General features: G+C 38.6%; 1 protein-coding gene across 8 annotated transcripts in view; it reads right to left on the bottom strand.

Moving 5' to 3' along the window:
* The window catches only part of NOX4 (NADPH oxidase 4), a 113710-nt gene that overhangs the window by 26777 nt on the left and 65894 nt on the right, over positions 1 to 21039 (bottom strand). For 5 of the 8 annotated variants that reach the window (XM_064505147.1, XM_064505150.1, XM_064505148.1 and 2 more), the window contains exon 14: positions 15428 to 15556. The exons of the other annotated variants lie outside the window; for them this stretch is intronic. In XM_064505147.1, coding sequence (XP_064361217.1) covers positions 15428 to 15556 — 129 coding nt within the window. The remainder of the gene's footprint in view (positions 1 to 15427; positions 15557 to 21039) is intronic. 8 annotated transcript variants of the gene reach the window in all.

Below are 21039 nucleotides of genomic sequence, written 5' to 3'. Positions count from 1 at the left end.
GCACCGAGATTATGCAAGTTGCACTCCCTGTCAACATACTCCTCCTTTTATTTGTTAGTAAGGAGAAGTTTTGCATAAAAGTTCATTATTGCAAATGAAATCTTACAGTGTTCGATAATAAGGCAGGCAAGCCAACAGGGGCAAGGTAGCTTTTTTTTTTCTTGAGTGTTGTCCCAGATATATCACACTACCATACTATTCACTCCCAGCCCCCAGCTTCAATTTAATTAAAATGAAGGAAGGGAATGAAATTTTAGTAAAAGTTTAGAAATTTCCCCTTCAAGCAAACCAATTCAAATAAAGCATTCTTTTCAGTTCATTTCCAGTCTTAAGGGTGCTCTCAATTATTCTGGCATAATTTCTCAGCTCACAAACAGAAAAAAGCTCCTCAAAACAGAATATATCACAACAAAACAGAAGAGTACAGTATTAAAAAACATCTTCTAGATATCTGGTTTACATATTTTTTTTTCTATGTAAAGCACATATAGTTTAGAACACAGCCATGCAGAAATACCCCGGCAAGCATCAGGAAAGCTTGTTATAGTACTGGGCAGTAAAACTGCACAGGCATAGGGCTGTCCCTAAGCCAACTAACAGTCTCATGGCTGAAGGCAGCTTTCAAGACCCATGTTACTATTTTCCATAAGGAACTGCATAGTAATATGTAGTGATACCTGCCCACATCTCTGCTAGACTGGAATCTCAGTGCCATGATTTACTGCAGTAGGTAGGTGCTCTTAGAAGTTTAATGTGTATTTTGTACTCCACAACTGTAAATGCTGATATTACATCTCAGCTTTTTTTGTGGTTCTTAGGGAGCTACTGTGAGACATTATCAGGGATATTACTGGAATAACAGATGGATAGGTGAGTTAATGTAAGACCTTATAGGAAATTTTAATTTAAAAAGTATCAGCCTTTGTAAGCTGAACAAAATGGCTGGATGCTAAACACTGGATAAAACACAGAAAGTGAAATCCCAATCCTGCTGAAGTCTCTGGCTAAACTCGTACCAACATCAACAGAGTAAGGATTTCACCCAGCAATACGAGATTTGATATCCTTGGAGCAGGATTCAGTTTGTTATTAACACCTAAATGTTGGTATCTTCATGTGAGCATGCTGAATAAGCCCCAATAACAGTCAATGGAGATGTAGGCCATACAGTCAGCGGGGCCTAGAGAGAGATTCAGGATATGATTAACGGCTCTCTGTGTCTACTGACTGTATTAACTCAGTTCAGTAGGACCTTAGAGACCTGTGTCCCTCTGGAATGGCAGCTGCAGGCAAGCAGAACTAAAATGGCACTAGACACCTAGCCTGAGGCAACTAGATCTCCACTGAGACAATCATAGCTTTGATTCACACACGGACACCTACATTTAGATATCTTCGACTGGAGATGAATCCCACCTTTGACTCCCTATGAAGAGCCTGTGTCATTGACTTGAATAGGTTTTGGATAAAAGTCCCCCAAAAATATAAATAAAAACAAGTAAACAAACCCTGTCTCACATCTGTCCTTCTCTTTAGCTTGTCCTACCAAAACCTCAGCTCAGCCCTGTAATGATGGATACAGTCTGAGAACTCTAAGGAACCAAGCTTCAGGTGGCTGAAACTGTCTCCTTATGCTCTTCTGCCACTGTAAGTCCCCTCACTTCTCGTTCACCAGAGAGATGCCATCACTTCCCTGTGATAACCCACAATGCCAGCCTCCACCTCCACATGATAAATATTCAAACAAGGACCTTCACATTTCTCCCCCACTACCCTTCATGCCTGAGAGGAATTATCTGTAAACATACGCAGAGCTATTTCATTATCTCCCTCCAAACTCCTCCTTAAGATTCCTCTTTCCTGTAATATCTAAGAACCAATAAACCAAAGGCTGACAGCAGTTCGGCTGCTGCTATGCTTCCCATAGCTCAGTCATATGATGGCCCAGTACTGTCTCACTGTTCTCTGAACTTTTCTGTCAGACTGTATTCATCTATTGTCTCCTGTTCTTCAAGTTTAAGTTGATTTGGTTGGGACAGTCTCTCTGCTGTGTGACTGTGTGTATCAGAATAGCTTCCTGATTCATGACTGGTTCTTCAGGTCACCTTGACAATATAGATAAATATTGGAAACCATATAATTCTGAAACTTCTATGTAAATCTTACATATGCTAGGCTTATAGAAAGCGAAAACCAACTGAGAAGAGTTACAATACACAGTATTGTAGGCTCAGTGAAGGCTCAAAGCCCAGTATTTATAGACTGCTTCAATAAGAATCAAATTACAGCAAACTATATGATTTTACTTTTCAAAGACACTGTACTTATTGTCATCGAAGATATCAAATATTTTCTGCAGCAAAAATCCAGACAGCTGCTTCATCTTTTGAAGACAATATATGACACTTTATGCCATTATTAAAACTTCAAATAAGTGTGTACTCTGACAGTATTTTTCCAGAAGGCTTATGATTATTGACAGCATCGCAGTACCAATAGCCTTTTACAGATGAAGAACCACCATTGAATAAAGCTCATCATCCTTGGTTTGGATGGATTTCCAAAACTACAATGACTTTCAGGGCTTATAAGTGTAACTAAATATGACATCTGGCAAGTGAGCTCGGAGTTTCCCTTGTGTTCTCCTGACACCGTGAAGGATGATGTTTTCATTAAAGAAAAGAGCAGCCCCTTAAACAAGTAAACATAAAAAACCCAGTGGGTCCAATTAACTTCATGTACTATTTTCCACGAGATAGGAAAGCATTATTATTATTCTAATTCAGATTTCATTAGGCATCCCCTCTCTGTTTTTAAGCAGCTTGAGCTCAATTTCTGACTGATTATACACATTTTTTCCTTTCAACTTCAAATGTACTTTTTTCTTAGAACATGTACTAGAGCTTGTAGAAGTTTTCTTCTCTCTTCCACAGAATTTGCTTTCTTTATCTGTTGTTACATCATTCAATTATCAAGAAGTAGATGGCTCAAAAGCCCACAGAATCAATTAGCATCAGATTTTCTTCTCATAGAAACATGCCAAATTACTATTATTATTTAAATTCTAGTAAAGCCATTGGTTTTAAAACATCTCAGTTGAATTTATTTCTCCCTAGTTGGGAAAAAGTAGATGAAGTCACCTGCTCTCCAGCTTGTTATGCTCTCAAGGAGCCCAGAGACAACTGTGGAAGAACTGCCATTTGTGCAACATCCGTGGCATGCAAGAGAGAGAAAACGTGTTGAAGGTCTTGAATTAAGAGGTTCCAGATTCCCTTCCTGCCTTTGTCAAAAAAAGAAAAGAAAAAAGAAGGAAAGGGAAGGGAAGGGAAGGGAAAGGGAAATGGAAATGGAAATGGAAATGGAAAAGTAAATTCTCATGCATGTGTCAGTGTCAGAGTGCGTAATGATTTGTGCTCAGACCTTAAGCTGGGATCCACAGCTTTCTATGCGTTACAGTGCAGGTGCAAGGAGAAGTAGATTTGTATGCAGACTTGTGGATTGAAGTGGCACCTGAAACCAGCAATCCAGCTGCTTTAGTAACTTACATCCCATACTACCGCTGGAGACACATGCTGCAGGCAATGACAGTGACACGGGGAAGGGGGAAATCCTGTCCTAGTTAGCAGCACTTTACCAATGCAGGAAGAGGGCTCAGTGCTAAAATCATTACTTCTTGCGATAAGGAGCCATGTTGCCTGCTCCACCTCAACATGGCCACCAAGGGCAACAGTATAAGCAAGAAAAAGCTTGCCCTAGATATCAAAAAGGACAAAAGGGCAGCTGTGGTAGTTGATTACTCTAAAGCAAAAATGCTGTTTGCAGTGAGATAGACAGATAATAAATTGTGTAGAGACCTGGCTAACATCTTCAATCAGCTTGTGATTGCTAGTCTGAAGCAGCATGTTACAACTTAATGTTATAACAAACTAAATTTTCAAAAGGCAAGTTAGAATAGGTGGGGCGGCCATTACAAATAAAACATGCTTCTGTTCATTTTACTTTATTAGCTGAGGCTGAATTGGTAAAAGACAAATTTACAGAAAGGTGAGGCACTTCACAGAATAGATGTATTTGGTAATGAAATAGGTGGAAAATTGAAATTCTTGTTAAAAAAAATTAAATTGTGTAATCTTTTATCAAAGGAATGCCTTTTGGAAACATTTTATAAAAATGACAGTAAAAAGGCTGTCATGAAGAAGAATTAATACAACATTAATTAACAATATTGAACAAACAGTTCGGTACAGAAAGTACATGTACTTCTTTGAGAGAACAAAGTTGTCTGAATACATAATTATATTTGATTGTAGTTCTCATAGTGGTTTTAAAGACCTTTTTAATGCAGTAATCAAACCGTCTAAACTGTTGCTTCTCTCTTGTGATAAAGTCAGCAATAAGTAATAAGAAATATGAGCTGTCCATAAATACATTTGGACAATATTTAAACAGTTTTATTCAGTTCTGAGGAAAATGAACTTGGTCTGAACTTATCCTTGCACCTGCATTGTAACGCATAGAAAGCTGTGGATCCCAGCTTAAGGTCTGAGCAGAAATCATTATGCACTCTGACACTGACACATGCATGAGAATTTACTTTTCCTAAAACTATTGACCCTTTTGGCTTTGATACTTCACTTCCCTCTCCTCTCCTCTCCTCTCCTCTCCTCTCCTCTCCTCTCCTCTCCTCCCTTCCCTTCCCTTCCCTTCCCTTCCCTTCCCTTCCCTTCCCTTCCCTTCCCTTCCCTTCCCTTCCCTTCCCTTTCTTTTTTCTTTTCTTTTTTTGACAAAGGCAGGAAGGGAATCTGGAACCTCTTAATTCAAGACCAGGTAGGAAAAGTGCAACTCAGACTGTACAGAAGCAACCTTGTCCATGAAAATAGGTGTCTGTTCCACTCTTCCACTTTCTTCCCTTTGTCATAATACCTTCAACACGTTTTCTCTCTCTTGCATGCCACGGATGTTGCACAAATGGAAGTTCTTCCACAGTTGTCTCTGGGCTCCTTGAGAGCATAACAAGCTGGAGAGCAGGTGACTTCATCTACTTTTTCCCAACTAGGGAGAAATAAATTCAACTGAGATGTTTTAAAACCAATGGCTTTACTAGAATTTAAATAATAATAGTAATTTGGCATGTTTCTATGAGAAGAAAATCTGATGCTAATTGATTCTGTGGGCTTTTGAGCCATCTACTTCTTGATAATTGAATGATGTAACAACAGATAAAGAAAGCAAATTCTGTGGAAGAGAGAAGAAAACTTCTACAAGCTCTAGTACATGTTCTAAGAAAAAAGTACATTTGAAGTTGAAAGGAAAAAATGTGTATAATCAGTCAGAAATTGAGCTCAAGCTGCTTAAAAACAGAGAGGGGATGCCTAATGAAATCTGAATTAGAATAATAATAATGCTTTCCTATTTCGTGGAAAATAGTACATGAAGTTAAGAAGAAAAATAAAGAAAAAACAAGCCACACAACAAATTCTGCAGTTGGAATGGAATAGTTAAACTTGGAATAAAATGGGATCCTCAATAGTGAAACTAAGCACACATACATTACCTGAAATATAATAATAAACCTCCAAGAAAAAATTGTCATGTCCTACTACTGTCTTTTGTCTGTCTTTGGTTGCAAGCTGGGTAAGCAAAGCAATTTAGTCCACATACAATCCCATCTTTTCTCTGGAAAACTTTTTGTAAGAAAATGTCTCTCACAACCACACTGTTTTTAAGGAAAGATGCTCTCCATGAGCCTCACATCCTATACAGGCCAGTGGATGTGCCTATACAGAGTAAGTTTCCTTCAGAACAGCTTCTTGAAGTGATTGAAGAAGCTGTGCTACTGGCTTGGGGGTCTGTAAAACATCTCCATTCAAACTTAGCTGCCAGAAAGCCAATGAAGAATTTCTCTAAGTACAGCTGTAAGAGCTAAGGACTGAGGTCTGCATGATAATCAGAAGGCAACTTCAAATGGCTTCCAGATGTTCAGTGATGGCCAGGCAAGCTCATTTCTTTAGGCTGACAGCCTCTTATCCAGAAAGGAATATACAAAACTGGCAAGGCAAAAATGGAAGGAAAGAACACCTGCTGAAAGCTAGAGTAAACCAAACATAGTCACAATAAAATGGCAGATTAAGGGTGAGATCACTCAACCTGGAGAAGGGATTTCTGAAGTTGACATAAACCTACAGATGAGTCGGCATACAAATCCGCAGGCAGAAGTTTATCAAGCTACTTGCGAATATACTGCATTACATCATAGATGGGCTCAATCCAGCCCTGACCATCTTGACCTTTTCATTGTTTTTCTCTGAATATGCTCTAACTTCTTATTTCCAGTTCTGCTTTTTACAGTGAATGGTCCATTATTGTATGCAGTGTTCCAATTTCAGTCCTGTCAAGGCTCTATATAATGGCATCATTATTCATAGGTGGTAGTGTCATTCTTATTACCTTTCTAGATATACAAAGATCCCTCTGTACACTCCTCCATCCTCTTAGGTTATTAACATCTTATTCAAAATAAAGAATTCTTAATCCCTTAAATTCTTTAAATTCCTTCATGCTCTTACCTTTATATGTACTCTAAGAGTATCCATGATAGCAGAGAGAATCTTATTTTTAGCATTTCTATGAGTTTTAAAAAGCTGAGAAATGACCCTGAGCAAGACAGATGAGCAAGAGACTTGACAAGAGATAGACAGAGGGGACTAGTACTTAAGATCACACCAGGCACTTTAAATATATAATTCCTCTCATAACCATTCCAACCCTTACTTTTCATAAATATCCTGAGGCTTGTGACACACTGGATGCAAAATATTGCTGTAGGACAAGGTGACTATAAGACACTGAAGAGGACAGAGGCCTGACATCCCAGGCAGAACGTATCCAGCCCTGATTCAGGGCCCATGCTGAAAGATCCCTGTGGCTTTTGACATAGGTCCAATACTGGTTAACGGGAACCTATTAACCAGACACCCTGAAGTTGCTCTGTGTATATGCAGAAAGATCACACCACATGCGGCTGATCTTATTGCTCTAAAGAGGCACAGTAAATAAGGCTTCTCGTACAAAATCAGTGTCCTGCAGCTCCAAATTGGTTAAGCTGATCCTTGTCATACTCTTCGTCATTGTGAAATGCATAGCATGGGACTGTATCCAAGGTCTGACCTCAAATGCTAATTATGATCGATTAGAGAGAAAGAGAAGTCCTGTCTTTTAGTCCTATCATTTTCATGCCGATTTATTTACAAAATGCCATTAAAATCCTCAGCTATGCACTTTCTCAGTTGGTGAAACAAGGTAGCAACACTTCTCAGACTTCCCCTCCACAAGACCTGGGAAAGCTTAATTTAATATTCTGATACACCCAGACAAAAGGCTGTTATAAAGTGCTAAGAATGATCCTAACTTTTTTTTTTTCACAATGTCAGTGTTCTTTGATGATGATAATTTTTCTCTTGGTGAACTATCTGACATTTCTGCATATTCCAACTCATCTTTCTTTCCTTCTATCCCCCTCCTGAATCCTGCCAGATCATTCTGAAATTTCAGTCCATCTGCTCTGAAACTACTATCCTCCCTGGCCCAATATCATCTGAGGATTTAATTAACTTGGTGTTTACATTTCCCTCTTTGTCATTCATTAGCTAATATATTGAAAAGAACAAGTCCCAGGATGAATTACTGCATATTTGATATCTCACCCCATTTAAAACCGTCTGCTGAAGAGTTATTTGGTGACTGCAATGTGCCAGCAAATGCCTTTTTTTTTTAGTACGCTATATAGTATTGTTATTTAGACAATACTTTGCTAAACTGTCTAAGGAAAAAAATCTGATTCCAGAATGAAAGGAGTGGCAAAAATACCACTGAATTCCATGATAATATGATTTAGTTCTGTGGGACTGAAAGTTATATTATTAAGCAGATATCCACTATACTGTCTTTGTTCACCAAGTCTCTATTTTACTATTTATCCTGCTGTGACACCTATATTTGCAAGTCAATACACCAGCACATAGGCAGTACGCAGTGGACAAAATTCCAGTGCTCTAAGTCCTGTGCATCTACCAAGCCTCTTTTTTGAAGAGCTCACTCTATATCCATCAGCCGTGATCAGAGTTTTAGGGAATTCCACATACCATTTACTTCTGTTCCATGTAAGGGTTCCCTTAACAACTATAATGTTTAAACAAACTGTAAAGTAAAAATCAGGCTGACAGGTCAATACTTTCTGGTTTTTCTGGTTGTTATTAGATTGACATTGCATTTATCTTTCTCTTAACAGTTGCAATCATCACCTGTTTGCTAAACTACCACCACTTGTCTCCAGTGTTATTACTGCTACATCTATTGTGGAGGTATCCAAAGGTCCCTAATCAAAAGACTGCACTAGAAACTAGGTCCCACTGCACTAGGAACTTAACAAAGAGCAAAAAGAGGATGAATCCAGAAGCTAAGGTGCTATGCAGGAACTGAAGGATGTGGCATCAAACTGAGAACTTGGGCATGTCAGATAGCCCCTGCGTGACGGTGCCTATCTGTTACACAGGAATAATTATATTTCACAAACACAGAAAAGCACTGAACAATGATGTCAGTAAAAGGCTGTGATGCCCATATATACATCTATAAAGCTCCCATACATCCCATCAATACATGGATCACGGTATTCAATAAGCAAATAAAAAGAGAGGAAGGACAACATGACACAAAGGAGCATTTCTAGAAATTCATTGTTTTAAGGTGTCATCTGCCTAACTGATGGTTCTCATCTGCAGACCTCTCAGATAACACAATTTAAAAAGGGGTTAAGTGATAATTTCATATCTCATTGGAGAAATCCTGCCAAGCTAAATATACAAGTAAAATAGGGTAAGGATGACTGTGGATAATGCCAGGAGCCCTGTAATTTTGTTGTTAATTCTGCTGGATCAGTTTGGTGAACCTAACATGCCAGTGTTCAAATATTTGATTGAACAGTTTTTTTACCATCATTGACACAGTGATAATGAATCCATACATGATTTAGAAGCAATTTTGATTTTTTTTCTCTCTTTGAGCAGGTTTTATGGTGCAACGTTCCTTGAACTTTCATCCTTCCAAGGGGCCTTCAGTGCAGAGGAAAACAGGCTCAATCTGAGCTAAATCAAGATACCCCAATTTTTTTTTAATAGATCCTAAATATTTCAGTCATAAGAGTCTTGTCTATGAACAGCATAAGAAGGATGGAACAGGAGGATAAGCCAAGTTTAATTGGCTCTTAATTGCCAAAACATTTCCATGCAGCGCAGATGCTATTTACTGGTGCCAGAATCTGAGTGCAGGGCCAAATAATTAACAACAAAGTTAATCCACTGGTAGAGGGAGCATCTGACTATGTATAGATGGCATAGCAAATGTGGAGATAAATGGATTGCTTAAGGTGCACTGATGCTCTTTAGAGCTGCTTGCAGCCAACCTGACTAAAGTCAGTCTTTACATTGCTCTATTTTGCTATCGAATGACCTCAGAGAGCCAGCCCAAATTTCAATAATCACTTTTGCACCAATCCCTTAAAATGGATTCCTTAATTGTGAAGTAAATCTGCACTAAGAAAAGTTTTAAAGCTTAGGAACAGGATCACCAAATTAACAAGTGACCACTCCCCAGCTAGCTACCCCCATCTAATAATGCAAAGGCAAAATGCATATCGATTAAAAAAAAAATTCAAACAGCAAAATCCTACTGCAGATGGGGCAGAGAAAGGTAGAAAAGTTCCTCATCTCAGAAGCGCTGTTTGTGCTGCCTCGGGAAGAGAGAAGTATGTTGGGGGGGGGGGGGGGGGCTGAGCCCAGGGGACAGGCATTCTGCTGCACTTAGAGCTAGGAATTAGATGCTCAAGTGAGTGCTAATGGCATCACGGATGAGAAAAGCCATGGAGGCACCAAATTCACAGCCTATTTTCTCCTGGGGGCACAGCAATGAGCAAAGAGATTAGCAAAACCTTCCTTGAACCCTTCTCCCCAACACAAGGCAAAGGGAGCTCAAATTGTCAGTCCATAGGAGCACCACATCCTTACATCCTGTCACAGAACAGCAGCGCCCAGAGGCTCTCATTAGAATCACAGAGCTATAAAGCTGAACAAGCTCATTAGATTTTGCTCTGCTGATCCCATAAGGTAAAGATGTTCTTTTGAATTAAGGTATCTTTCTCCATGTAATCTGTGGACAGAGTGCAAAACAGAAAGCAACACCTGCTCCCCTTCGCGCCTCTCCTTCCTCTCTCCTCCCACCCAGTACAATCACTCAGTGCAAGACCACACAATATACAGCATCATTCTGCTCCCTTCCAAGCCGTTCAGAAACCAAACTCAAATTACGAAGATGGTTTTTTTCTTAAGTTCACCACCAACTTCAATATATGTGAGGTGAAGCAAAATTTCATATCCACTTCTTAAAACAAAACAGGGTTGACAGAGAGGCTGGCATATAACGATTGTCCTTCATAGAAAGTCTGCTGCTTCTGGAGGGAAAGTAGTATACTGTTTCACTTGAATATAACTGAAATGTGTTACCCACATTTTTACACTCTTCAGATCAGCTGTCATTCTTTAGGACAGTAGCACCTGCCCTTCAGACTCAGAAACACTGAATTCTTCAGAATTACCTACTGTCTCACCCTAACTAATGGATTTGGGTACTTTCTAGACTAGTCTTTCTCACAGTTTATACTCAGATTTCACTGAAAGCTTGGGTTCAATCCACAGCTTTCCCAGATTTTATCTTATACCAGCTTGAATTAGATTCCCATTTCCTAGGCATGAGCAAAGTCAGTAGGTTCTTTCCAACACACATCAGACTCTTACTGATGGAGCAATTAGCTGAAATCCTAGAGCTCTTCCTTTGAAAACTTTGCAGTGGCAGGAGATACTCTTGCTATATTCTTAAGATCACAAACTTTCATCAGACCTTCACAATGCCCAAATGCCCAGAATATCATCTTTCTGATTCCTTCATAAGATGACATTACATCCACATGATTTGCCTCATCCAAGTTAAAAATACATTTCAGGATGCAACACTGAAACATAAATATTCCAATTGTGCCACTATTTCTTTGGCCTTGCTCTGGTACTACCATGTGGTGTAGGAATTGTCATTGACTACTTCCTTTGCTCTATTTTCCCTTTCAACATAAAAAGTATGGCACAGAGAAGAAACTAGAAATAGTTTTCAAAGTCTTATAGGATTTTTGAGAGAAGGTAAATACCTTTATTTTGCTGAAAATCTTGCAAATAAGTGGCCACATTTCAAACACTGTTTAAAGAGATTTAATTATCCATAAAAAATGTACAATTTTATCTATTTTAAGAACTTCAGAATTAGTTTAGCAGAGGATTATCTGTATAATTAAGAAATTCAATCTTTTATGGTGATTTATCTAAAAGAGGAAGTAATTATGTGTTAAACATTCTACTCTTAGAAATCACCTACAGTAATGTTTTTAAAAGCTATTTTATGCCTTAAAGACTTGGTACATAGTGAAGGGAAATGCTGAGCTATAAAATCCTGAGGTAACTTCATGAGGCATCACACAGAGGAAAATGAGACGCCAGTCCTCACAAGTACTTAGGCATTTGGCCATAGACACTTTTGAGTACTCTTCTAAAGTAGTTAGGATACGGAGACCACTTGCACTGGCAACTGTGTGTGGGTTAATGTCTCCGTACTGGTCCGGTGAGGTTGGTGTAGGAGAAATCACTCTGCTCCCATCTGTTTTCTTGGAGGATGCAGCAAATTTGCCTTACGTAAGCTCCCTGAGGAATGAGGATGTTCCTTGCAGAGCTTGGTTCTAAATGAGTTTCTACTGCACACAAACATAATTTAAACCTCATATTACAGACATTCCTTGACAGGAATGGATAATTAAGTCATAAAGCAAAGTGTTACATGAAAGCTATTAGGCTTTAAAGCAAATGATTTTAATACCTTTTCTTTCTGGTCGAAACCTATAACACAGCTTCTGTCATTGCCTTGAGGGGAGAAAAATATCATTACGTTCATGATACCATAGAAAAAACAGTGTTAGGCATCTCACTCCATACACGTAATGCCTCAGTGTAGGTGCAGATACTTATACCAGTAATTTTCTCTCTGTCAAATCTGTAAACCTCAAAATTCTTCCATAAAAAAAAAAAAAACAAACAGGGACTCTGAATATCACCCAATTTATCTTCCCCATCCAGCAACTCAGTACGAATCTTCTATTGTAACAGCTTTTGTGTTAGGACTTATCTACTTTAGTCTCCAATTCTGCTCATGAACAGCTTCAACTAGCTGATTAGGCAACACTCAGAATGGATTTGGCAGCTAGTATCATTGGCTGTTGCTGGTCTACAGCTGCTAACAATGTTTTCCAGCTGCTAGCTGTCTGGCCGTTCAAAAGTACTTGTGATTCTTACAAACCACTTGATGTGGACTTAAAAGAATTTTCCTTGGGGCTAGGCCTGGCCTACTGGGCATAACTCTCAGGCACCTATTCCGGTCCCCATGACTGAGGATAACTAACCACTGGAATAACTTACGATGGGATAAGATGGATTCTCTATCACTGCCAGTTTTGAAGATGTGATAGGTACTTCTGAGTTAAGTCCTAGCTTAAATGCTGAGACATCTTCCCTCCATGAAATGTGCTTAATATGTGACCTTATTTGGGGATGCTCTGTTTTGGTGTGGTCCAGTTAACATCCCACAGACTCAACCATCTACCCATTTCTCAGAGAAGATAGGGAACATCCTGGGCCTCCCACTGCTCCTGGTTATGAGCAAGTGCTCAAAGCCCAAGTTGTTGCATGTAAAAAGAATGGCAAAGCGAAGGGGGCAGTACAAATTTGTCTCCCCTCACACAAACAAAAGGGCCTGGCACTCAAAACTGAACCACTCAGGCAGAGCACCCTGTAAAAAGGGTGCTAAAACTGGAGCCTAGGGTCATGTCCTGATGAGAACAGACCATCCTTGTCCATGTTATGCAAAACTAGAAGGTCGTAACTGTCTCCTTTGGCTTGAAGATTCATGCTCCCCTCTGCTCTTACACAGAGAGTACATTCACCCTGCTACCCCAGTGGCAGTGGCAGTATATGCTGTTTTCTGAGGCATTACGTGGCATGAAAAAGGACTCGTGGTACAGCTGAGATCCTGATCTAACAGTTTTCCTGCTTCTTCATACCTTGTTTGTGGAAGGGCTAGAACACCAAAGAGTGTTGCTAGATTTTTGCTCTCCTTAGAGATCAGGAAAGAGTTTTTGTTTATGTCTTATATGAAGTATAAAGTAGACATGATAGGCACCTCCTTGCTCCCTCCCAGCTTCTTTCATGTGTTTAAGGCCATAATATTGTGAATTTTCCCCTTTATTATAACTAGATTTCCTATCATTCCTTTTTCCTTTTTTTCACCAAAACCCCCTAACAAAGCATCACCAAAGATGCTGACTCCTTTTACAGGTTCTATGAAAAAAACAGCTTCAGGGGTCCAATGGCAAAAGCATGGGACCAAACATTAAATGGCTAACGTGCAAGTCAGTGTATAGGAGTGAATGAATGGAGCTGTTCTCTTCCGAACACAGAGTCAAGGAGGAAGTCACTGTTGTCAGCGACCATGCACTTTTTAAGCATGTAAGCACCTTTTCTTTTTTCCTGAGGAAGCTGGTGCTTGGATTTCTGTAACTGTGGCAATCATTAAACTATTTTTTTAAATGATAATAAACCACTATTTTTTAAACTATGATAAAACTGGTTGTAAGGCCAGAAGGGATCATTGTAGCTGTCTCTTGCATAATTAATCAAAAAATATCACCGGTAATTTTTGCATCAAATTACTGCAACTTTTGCTTGAGATGTTAAAAAAAACATCCTTAGAGACATCTTGCAGCAGATATTTCCCCACAGTCTTACATTGCAGCTCAGTAGTAGGCAAGTATATACTAATTAAATCAACAGGCTTTATCGAGAACTATGCTCATGCTCTGAAATAGCAGAATGAAAACCAGCTGTAATGTTCTGTCTTATACCATTCATTTTGAACAAAGCAATGATTTCATCTCCCAAATATTTTGAAAGGTTTAGGAATCTTTCATTTTCAGTCAGCCCTTTCCCCTTCTCAACTGGGAGTATTGCAATGTTTTGCATAAAACAGTTCATGATTGCTAATGAGCCACAACTACGCTACAACAAACAGAGAGCTAAGTCAAACTCGGATTGTAGGTTGCTTAGTGCTTAAAAGAGAATATATATGTACACAGAGCTTCAATTCTGCATGCATGTTGCTGCACTAAACTCCCAGAGGATACAGGTTTTCCCCCCTATCCCCCTACATCTCAAGGATTTGTACTTGTTTCTTCAAAGTTTCTTAGATTTCAGGTAAAGTCTGGGTTCTACTGCAGTTAACAGCAAAATTCTCATTGACTTTAAGGGGAATAGTTCATTATATTGTCAGTGCTTGAACTCAAGGCCATCAGAAACAGAACAAAAGAGTCTTTATTTGCACTAGAAGTTAGTGGGTCACTGTACTGACACTATAAACAAATACAGTCTCTGTCTCAAGGAATTTATGACCAATATTTGAGTGTAACGTACAGTCCTAAAGATTTCAAGATACTGACTTAGACTTTTTTGATATGTGGATGTGTCCACATGAGTCCTTGCAGCATCAGAGGCTGTGCATGTAGTGCATCATATGAATTACTGTCCTTTCTTTCCATCACCTTTATGACTTCAACAAAACCCAGATAAAATATTGGCATTTTTATGGACATGATTACTCCTATAATGTTATTGTTGTTTTTCATAAACCACTACCAGTCTTCACCCTATTGCCATTGTTGTTCTTGCCATTTGATAAAAGTCCCAAATGATAGAAAAATGCCATTTTCCTATAGCGGAGGCTCTACTAGCATGGAACTCAACCCTGCAGCAGACTGCCAACTTTACAAGGTAAGCTGGTAACACTGCAAGTCAGATTTAAAAAACTGGATGAAAAATAAGAGAAAAAAATCTATAACCACTAAAAAGAAATTTCTCAGCATTCTCTGTAAACAGCATGGGTTTCTTTTGAATATCATTACATGATCCCTGAGCAGGTATCTTTCTTTTTTTAATAAGTGATCGTAATGCCCTGAGGTCCCTGACATTCAGTTTTTCTGATGGCGCAGTGCTGCTGGAGAGAAAGCTTCTAGTCTGCATTTTGAAACATATCTTGGAGCACTAAACCTGGCAATTTTCAAGCATAGTGTACAATGCTACACAAAGCACCTAGGTGCTTGTGTGGGCACTTCTGAAAGATTCCTGCAGTGGGAACTTTCCCATCTGATTTCAGCAGTATGGATAGGCCATGTGTTGTTACAGTGAAAAAACGGAATGGATGTTATTTTAGACGAGCAAACCAATCTAACCTAGTGCACAGAACACTGAGTGAAAAGACTGCAGAAGACCTGGTTTCTATTTCTGGCCTCGTCCCCAGGACACTTGTTCCTGGGTGATGCTGGTAACTCGCATCACAGTTCTGTGCCTCAGTTTCTCCTCTGTAACAATTAAGAACATCTTTTGTAAAGCACTTCACAGAAAATCTTAAACATGTCATGAAAGTTCTCCCCCTCTTTTTTAAATTAAAAAAAAAAAAAACTCTTTGCTGTTATAATGAAGACTGAGTGACAAATGTATAGGTCATGAGTATTCCCCTTACTGAATGCTGAAGAAGGTGCTTGCCATTGCTTCTAACAGGAACTGAACTGGGTTTCTAGGCCATAACTCCGGTGGCTACTCCTGTGTATGCTTAGATCTAGGATTCAGTGGGAATCTCAGTGGATGCTGCCCGTGCTTTGTAACTTCCAGAAGCCACATTCCAGAATTCACTGCTTTTTCTAGACAGACACAAATTATTTTTCTTTAAAAATGAAAATGTTTTCAAGATAGTTACAAGTAAGATAGGAGTTTTATTCCTGGGCTATTATTTATGAAATATTATAAGTTTCTTGGCTCAGATCTCAAGCTGTAGTAAGCTGGCATGGATCCATCATAGATCCATTATCATTAAAATGAGTAGCAATTGAGAACCAGATGGCACAGTAGTTTAGGGCACTAACTTTCTGCCGCCTATTTGTCTAGACTGCTCCATGATGAGAATGAAATAACATCATTTGGCTTTGTTTGGGCCAAAACTTTCAACATCTTTTTAAGATGACTTTCAAAAATATATATTTGAACATTCATATATATACATATATATATATAAAAAAATAAGGGTCCTGTATTTTCTGTTTCTTTTGTGAAATAAAAATGACCAGAATTTTTGTACACGTAAAACAGTCTACCTTAATTTACTTAGAACATATACCAAAGAAAGGTTTGTGAGTTTATGACAGATGAAAAATAATTGCATTTGGAATACTTTGTTATTTTATTATAACTGCTAGGTTCTAAGTTCATTTTTTCTCCAAAGTTCAACACTTTGCCATTCCATTTGAGTGATGAGATAATGCTCAATTTACATTCCTTCCCTACTTTAGTATAAAAAAGTGTTGCCATTTCTGTATATGGATGTTATGGAGACAATTACGAGAATACGTCATTAATTTCCCATCTACCCCCCCCCCCAAAAAAAAAAAAAAAAAAGGGAAGAAGGTTTTAAAAAGAGAAAAAAAATATTAGCGATTTCTAAGTAAGCCCTATCCTTTAGAAAAGTTTTATTGATTTAATTTGCCTGAGAGAAGGGTAAGTTTTGAAATGACCTCTGACCACTTGCATGGAGGAGTCATTTCAGATTATACAGGGCTTTCTTGTTAAGCAGAAAATGATACAGTGAGATGCAGAGACTGGAAACTGAAGCTGAAGAAATTCATATTATGCATATGTGAAGTAATTAACAATTGAAACAAGCTGATCTAGAAGCTTGTAAATTTTCCAGTTTTCGATGTCTTAATTTAAAGACTGATGTCTTTCTAAATTCATGCTCTGGTTGAACCAGCAGTTTGCTGCAGGGTTTATTGGGTAATGCTCCATGGCTTATGTTAAGAAGGGACTCAAATTAGCTAGAACATAATAGCTCTTTCTGTTCTTAAAATCTGTGAATCATCCAAGAATTTTTCCACCAAACCCACAGAAGATAAGAATGAAGACTGAATATTTCTGAAGAGAAAAAATTAGCAAATAATTGCTCTAAAAAAACCACATACACGTTTGAGGATTTCAGTAATATCCGGAAAAGAAAAAGTACAACTGTACTCTCAAGTCCCTTATATACAGGGAAATTTGCTAAAAAGCTATAATGCCAATAGTATTTCTGGCCCATCCTTAATAAGCACTATTTTGTGTAGTGCCACCCTCTTTCCTGCCCTCTTAACCTACCAACCTAACTCTTTATTCTCACGGTTCTTTTATCATTACCCTTACCACTCTGTGCTTTTATTCTCTCCTTTTGACATTATCAGGTTCAGCTACAAGAGACAGTTTTCCTGTAGCATTGCAAGGCAATTACGTAATCTTCCCCTCTTGCTCACAGCAAGGAGATCAGGAGTGGAGTGAAGTTGGTGGGAAATTACAGTGGTGCAAGTGAGCGACTTACTTTGGCCCATGCTGTTAGCACCAAACTGACTGGCACATACTAGACCCTACAATTAGATTAATGAACACAGTGGTGTTTTCTTCAGGACCAATCTTCTGTAGGCTTTGTCAGCATTTCAGCAGTTCTCTCTTTTTATGATTAAATTCATGGGGAAAAGGGTAGGTGCCTCATGGGCTAGGCAGGCAACCAGGGAAAGCATTAGCTTTGGATCCAACTTGATTTGACTTGAAGAAAAATCCTGCAGAAATATGCTAAGAATGAAAATTTCAAAAAATTTCTAAGTGGCTCAGGAACCCTAAAGTTCATTGTCAAAGTGACTGGGCACGGTATGGCTCATTACAAACATAATGCTACAGATTTAATTTGTTGACACAACTAATTATGTTGGTGTAACTCACCACAATGACTTCAGCAAATTCACAGAGGCAAGTGAGTGAAGGAACAAGCTGCAAATATGCCTGTAATTTGGTTCCAGTGCACAGGCTCTTCCCAGGCTGGTACTATTCTAAGTTTGCTGTAAGCCGCAGCCTGTTCAGCAGCCCACAGCTGCAGGTTTATTCTTAGTTTCAGGAACAAGAATTCTCACGGGCATGGTGATGGTTTCATGACAGCTAGAAGATAAGTTTTCTCCTCAGTACCTTTTACTTTGTGGATGGGTGGGTTTCCTGCTAGGGTGGATGAGGGGTTGCAGTGATCAGAACCATGAGTTTCGTTCTCTGACAGTTACTTGAGGTATGAAAGCAACTTGACTGAATTAGACTGGTCCTGCTATTTCTGTTATCTGTGATTATGTGCAGTACAAGATGCTTCATTACGAAATTCTACTATAGGCATTTATGGGAGAACATACTTCTTCCATATTTCTTCCCCAATAGTTATAATTTTCCCAAGACACAGTTACACTGTGATATGAATGAAGCATAAGATAAAGCCAAGCTCCTCCTATTCTGCTATCCTCATAATTAAAAGTGAGAAGCAGCATACTGGAGGTCAAGCTAACTGGATAGATCCTGTATAAATGTGCTGGCATAGTACTGCATCTCAGCTCACAAGCTGCACTGAGAACTGATGATCATGATGCTATACTGCTCTTGGGCACACAGTGATAAGTCAAGGAAGCACGGTGACATGTCATGTGGCTTCACAAGCTTGCATCTTCGCAAGCTCAGGCCTCTCTATAACCTGTTCCACACATCAGAGTAGATACTCTCTCCTTGGCTGAGTCAAGAACAGCAGAATAAACTCAGGCAAATACAAGGACCATCTAAAGATCCTACATTTCTCCCTTCATCCGCCATGAGTGAAAAGCGTATTTCTTTGACACAGTTACCCCCAGAAAATTCAGAACACCAAGAACATATATGCATGTATATTCTAGAAAACTACTTCAAATCATTCCACTGTACAGGCATCTCTGAGAACAAACACGTACCCAAGTTTAGCCTGCTATTCCATGGGAAGGAATTCAGATCTTAACAGAACAAATGCAAACGAACATAATTCAGGCCAGAACATCAAGGTTTTTATTTCTTCCAAAAATTGATGGATTGTAGTTTTCTCATTTTACCTTTAATATTTATTACTATAAACTCTGAATATCCTGAGAGATGCTGAACATCTTTATTTCCAGTCCCCTCCTTCAGGTATATGTCTGTTAAATATCTGCAAACTTTTATCCTTTCTACCTGCTTAGCCAAGCTTTTCAGATAAGTCATTACTGCAGTTCCTTTTCTATTTTTAACCTTCCAAATTCTTAGGATTTCTCTAAGCATTACAAGCTCCAGCTTGTGCCCCATGATATCCTCTCATTAAAATGACCTTACTGCTCAGATGCTTATGTAGCACAAACAACTATTGCTCAGCTGAAGTCAAAGAAGGGACACTGATTTATGAGATTTGTCTGTTCATTATCTTGATTTCTGTTAACTGACCTTTTAATGAAAATGAGCAAAGAGAAGGGGAAAAAAATGAAATGGGAATAAAAAGATGAAATATATCATGAAGGTGAACAATTTTTCTGCCTTGCTGAACACAAGGATTCCTCTTGAACAAAAACCCCTAGAGAAGTTAGGACACCTCAATAGTCTTCAATCAGTTTGTAAATGAATTATAATAGATGATAAATTTCTGTAACAAGCAAGCAAGCAATTTTGCACCAATTAATAACTTTATAAACAGAAATCAATTCCTTATAACACCATATACAAACTTTTTTTTTAATTAGATGCCAAGGTTTGGCTGATTTTGTATTGTAGAGGGGTCAGTCAATCTTGCCAAATAATGTGGCAGAAAACATATATCTTCCTGGGATACAAGACTGCTATAATTTCAAATAGCAATACAGCTCCATACCACAAGTTATTTTTCTTCAGAAAGTTAGAACATCCATTAAACAGAAGACAATAAATACTCATGGATCCATGGATCTGACAGTGTGTAACACTGCTAGTGTACTGTGCTTGCCCACAGTCCTACCAATAAATTACATGTAAAAATGGAAAGTCAGACACCTTAGTTAGGAATGATTTATACAGAGCTAAGTCTATTCTTTGAGAAGGAAGAATAAACTAGTTTCTCAGATCAGTCTGACAGTGTCCATAAGTGAAATCCTCTAAGCCAAGCAAAGCTTCCTACTACTGTGGACAAATGACCGTCCCAGCGCTGCCCAAAGGACAAACACTAAAGGAATAATTCACAGATGCAAACAATACATTCAGGGGGATAAAATCCGGTCTCCTTTGAAGTCAAAGCAAAAATTTCACCATTTTCCCTAGAATCAGGATTTCAATCTCTAGTGCTTTGACTTTCAAGTATTCACAACGAGGAAGTAGTTGGTTTCCAGTATTCAGCCCCTCTATATCTTGTCTGCTCTTAAAAAAACCCCTTCATATTACAGGATTTTAAGAGCTGTATTTAACAAATAGCTTGACTGGCTTCTCATGTATTTCAGGAACCACTTTAACAATAATAATTAAAAAATATATATATTTTCTCATTTCCATCAGCATTATTGGATTGGCTCCAGACATCCTTCCTTCTCCTTCATATACTCATCCTGCACTAGCCTCCTTTATGTTGCTCATTCTGGCCACAGTTGATGAGAAAACTATCTTCTCCTCTTCCTTCCTCTTTTTAAGGGGGGGAAGACCCTTAAAGACTTTGTTGAAAGTGACTGTGTTAACCAATATATAGCAACAAATAGCACTTATTGTTTCATTCAGGTATATAACTTTGGAAAAAGAAGTGGCTTTGTCCAGGACACTCAACACACTTACACCATGAAAGGTCTCTGGGAAGAAGATACAATTCATTAAAACTTTTGAACAGCTGCAGGTGTTCTGAGGTGACCTCTGGATCCCTTAACACCTTCTCACATTACTGAGGGAGTTTTAACATAAGCCATACTATACAGCTTGTTCCTAAACACACAGCACTGTTATTTTG

This window comes from Dromaius novaehollandiae, chromosome 1 (assembly GCF_036370855.1).
Source record: "Dromaius novaehollandiae isolate bDroNov1 chromosome 1, bDroNov1.hap1, whole genome shotgun sequence".
Taxonomy (NCBI): Eukaryota; Metazoa; Chordata; class Aves; order Casuariiformes; family Dromaiidae; genus Dromaius; species Dromaius novaehollandiae.
This window is presented reverse-complemented; position numbering and strand designations above follow the sequence as displayed.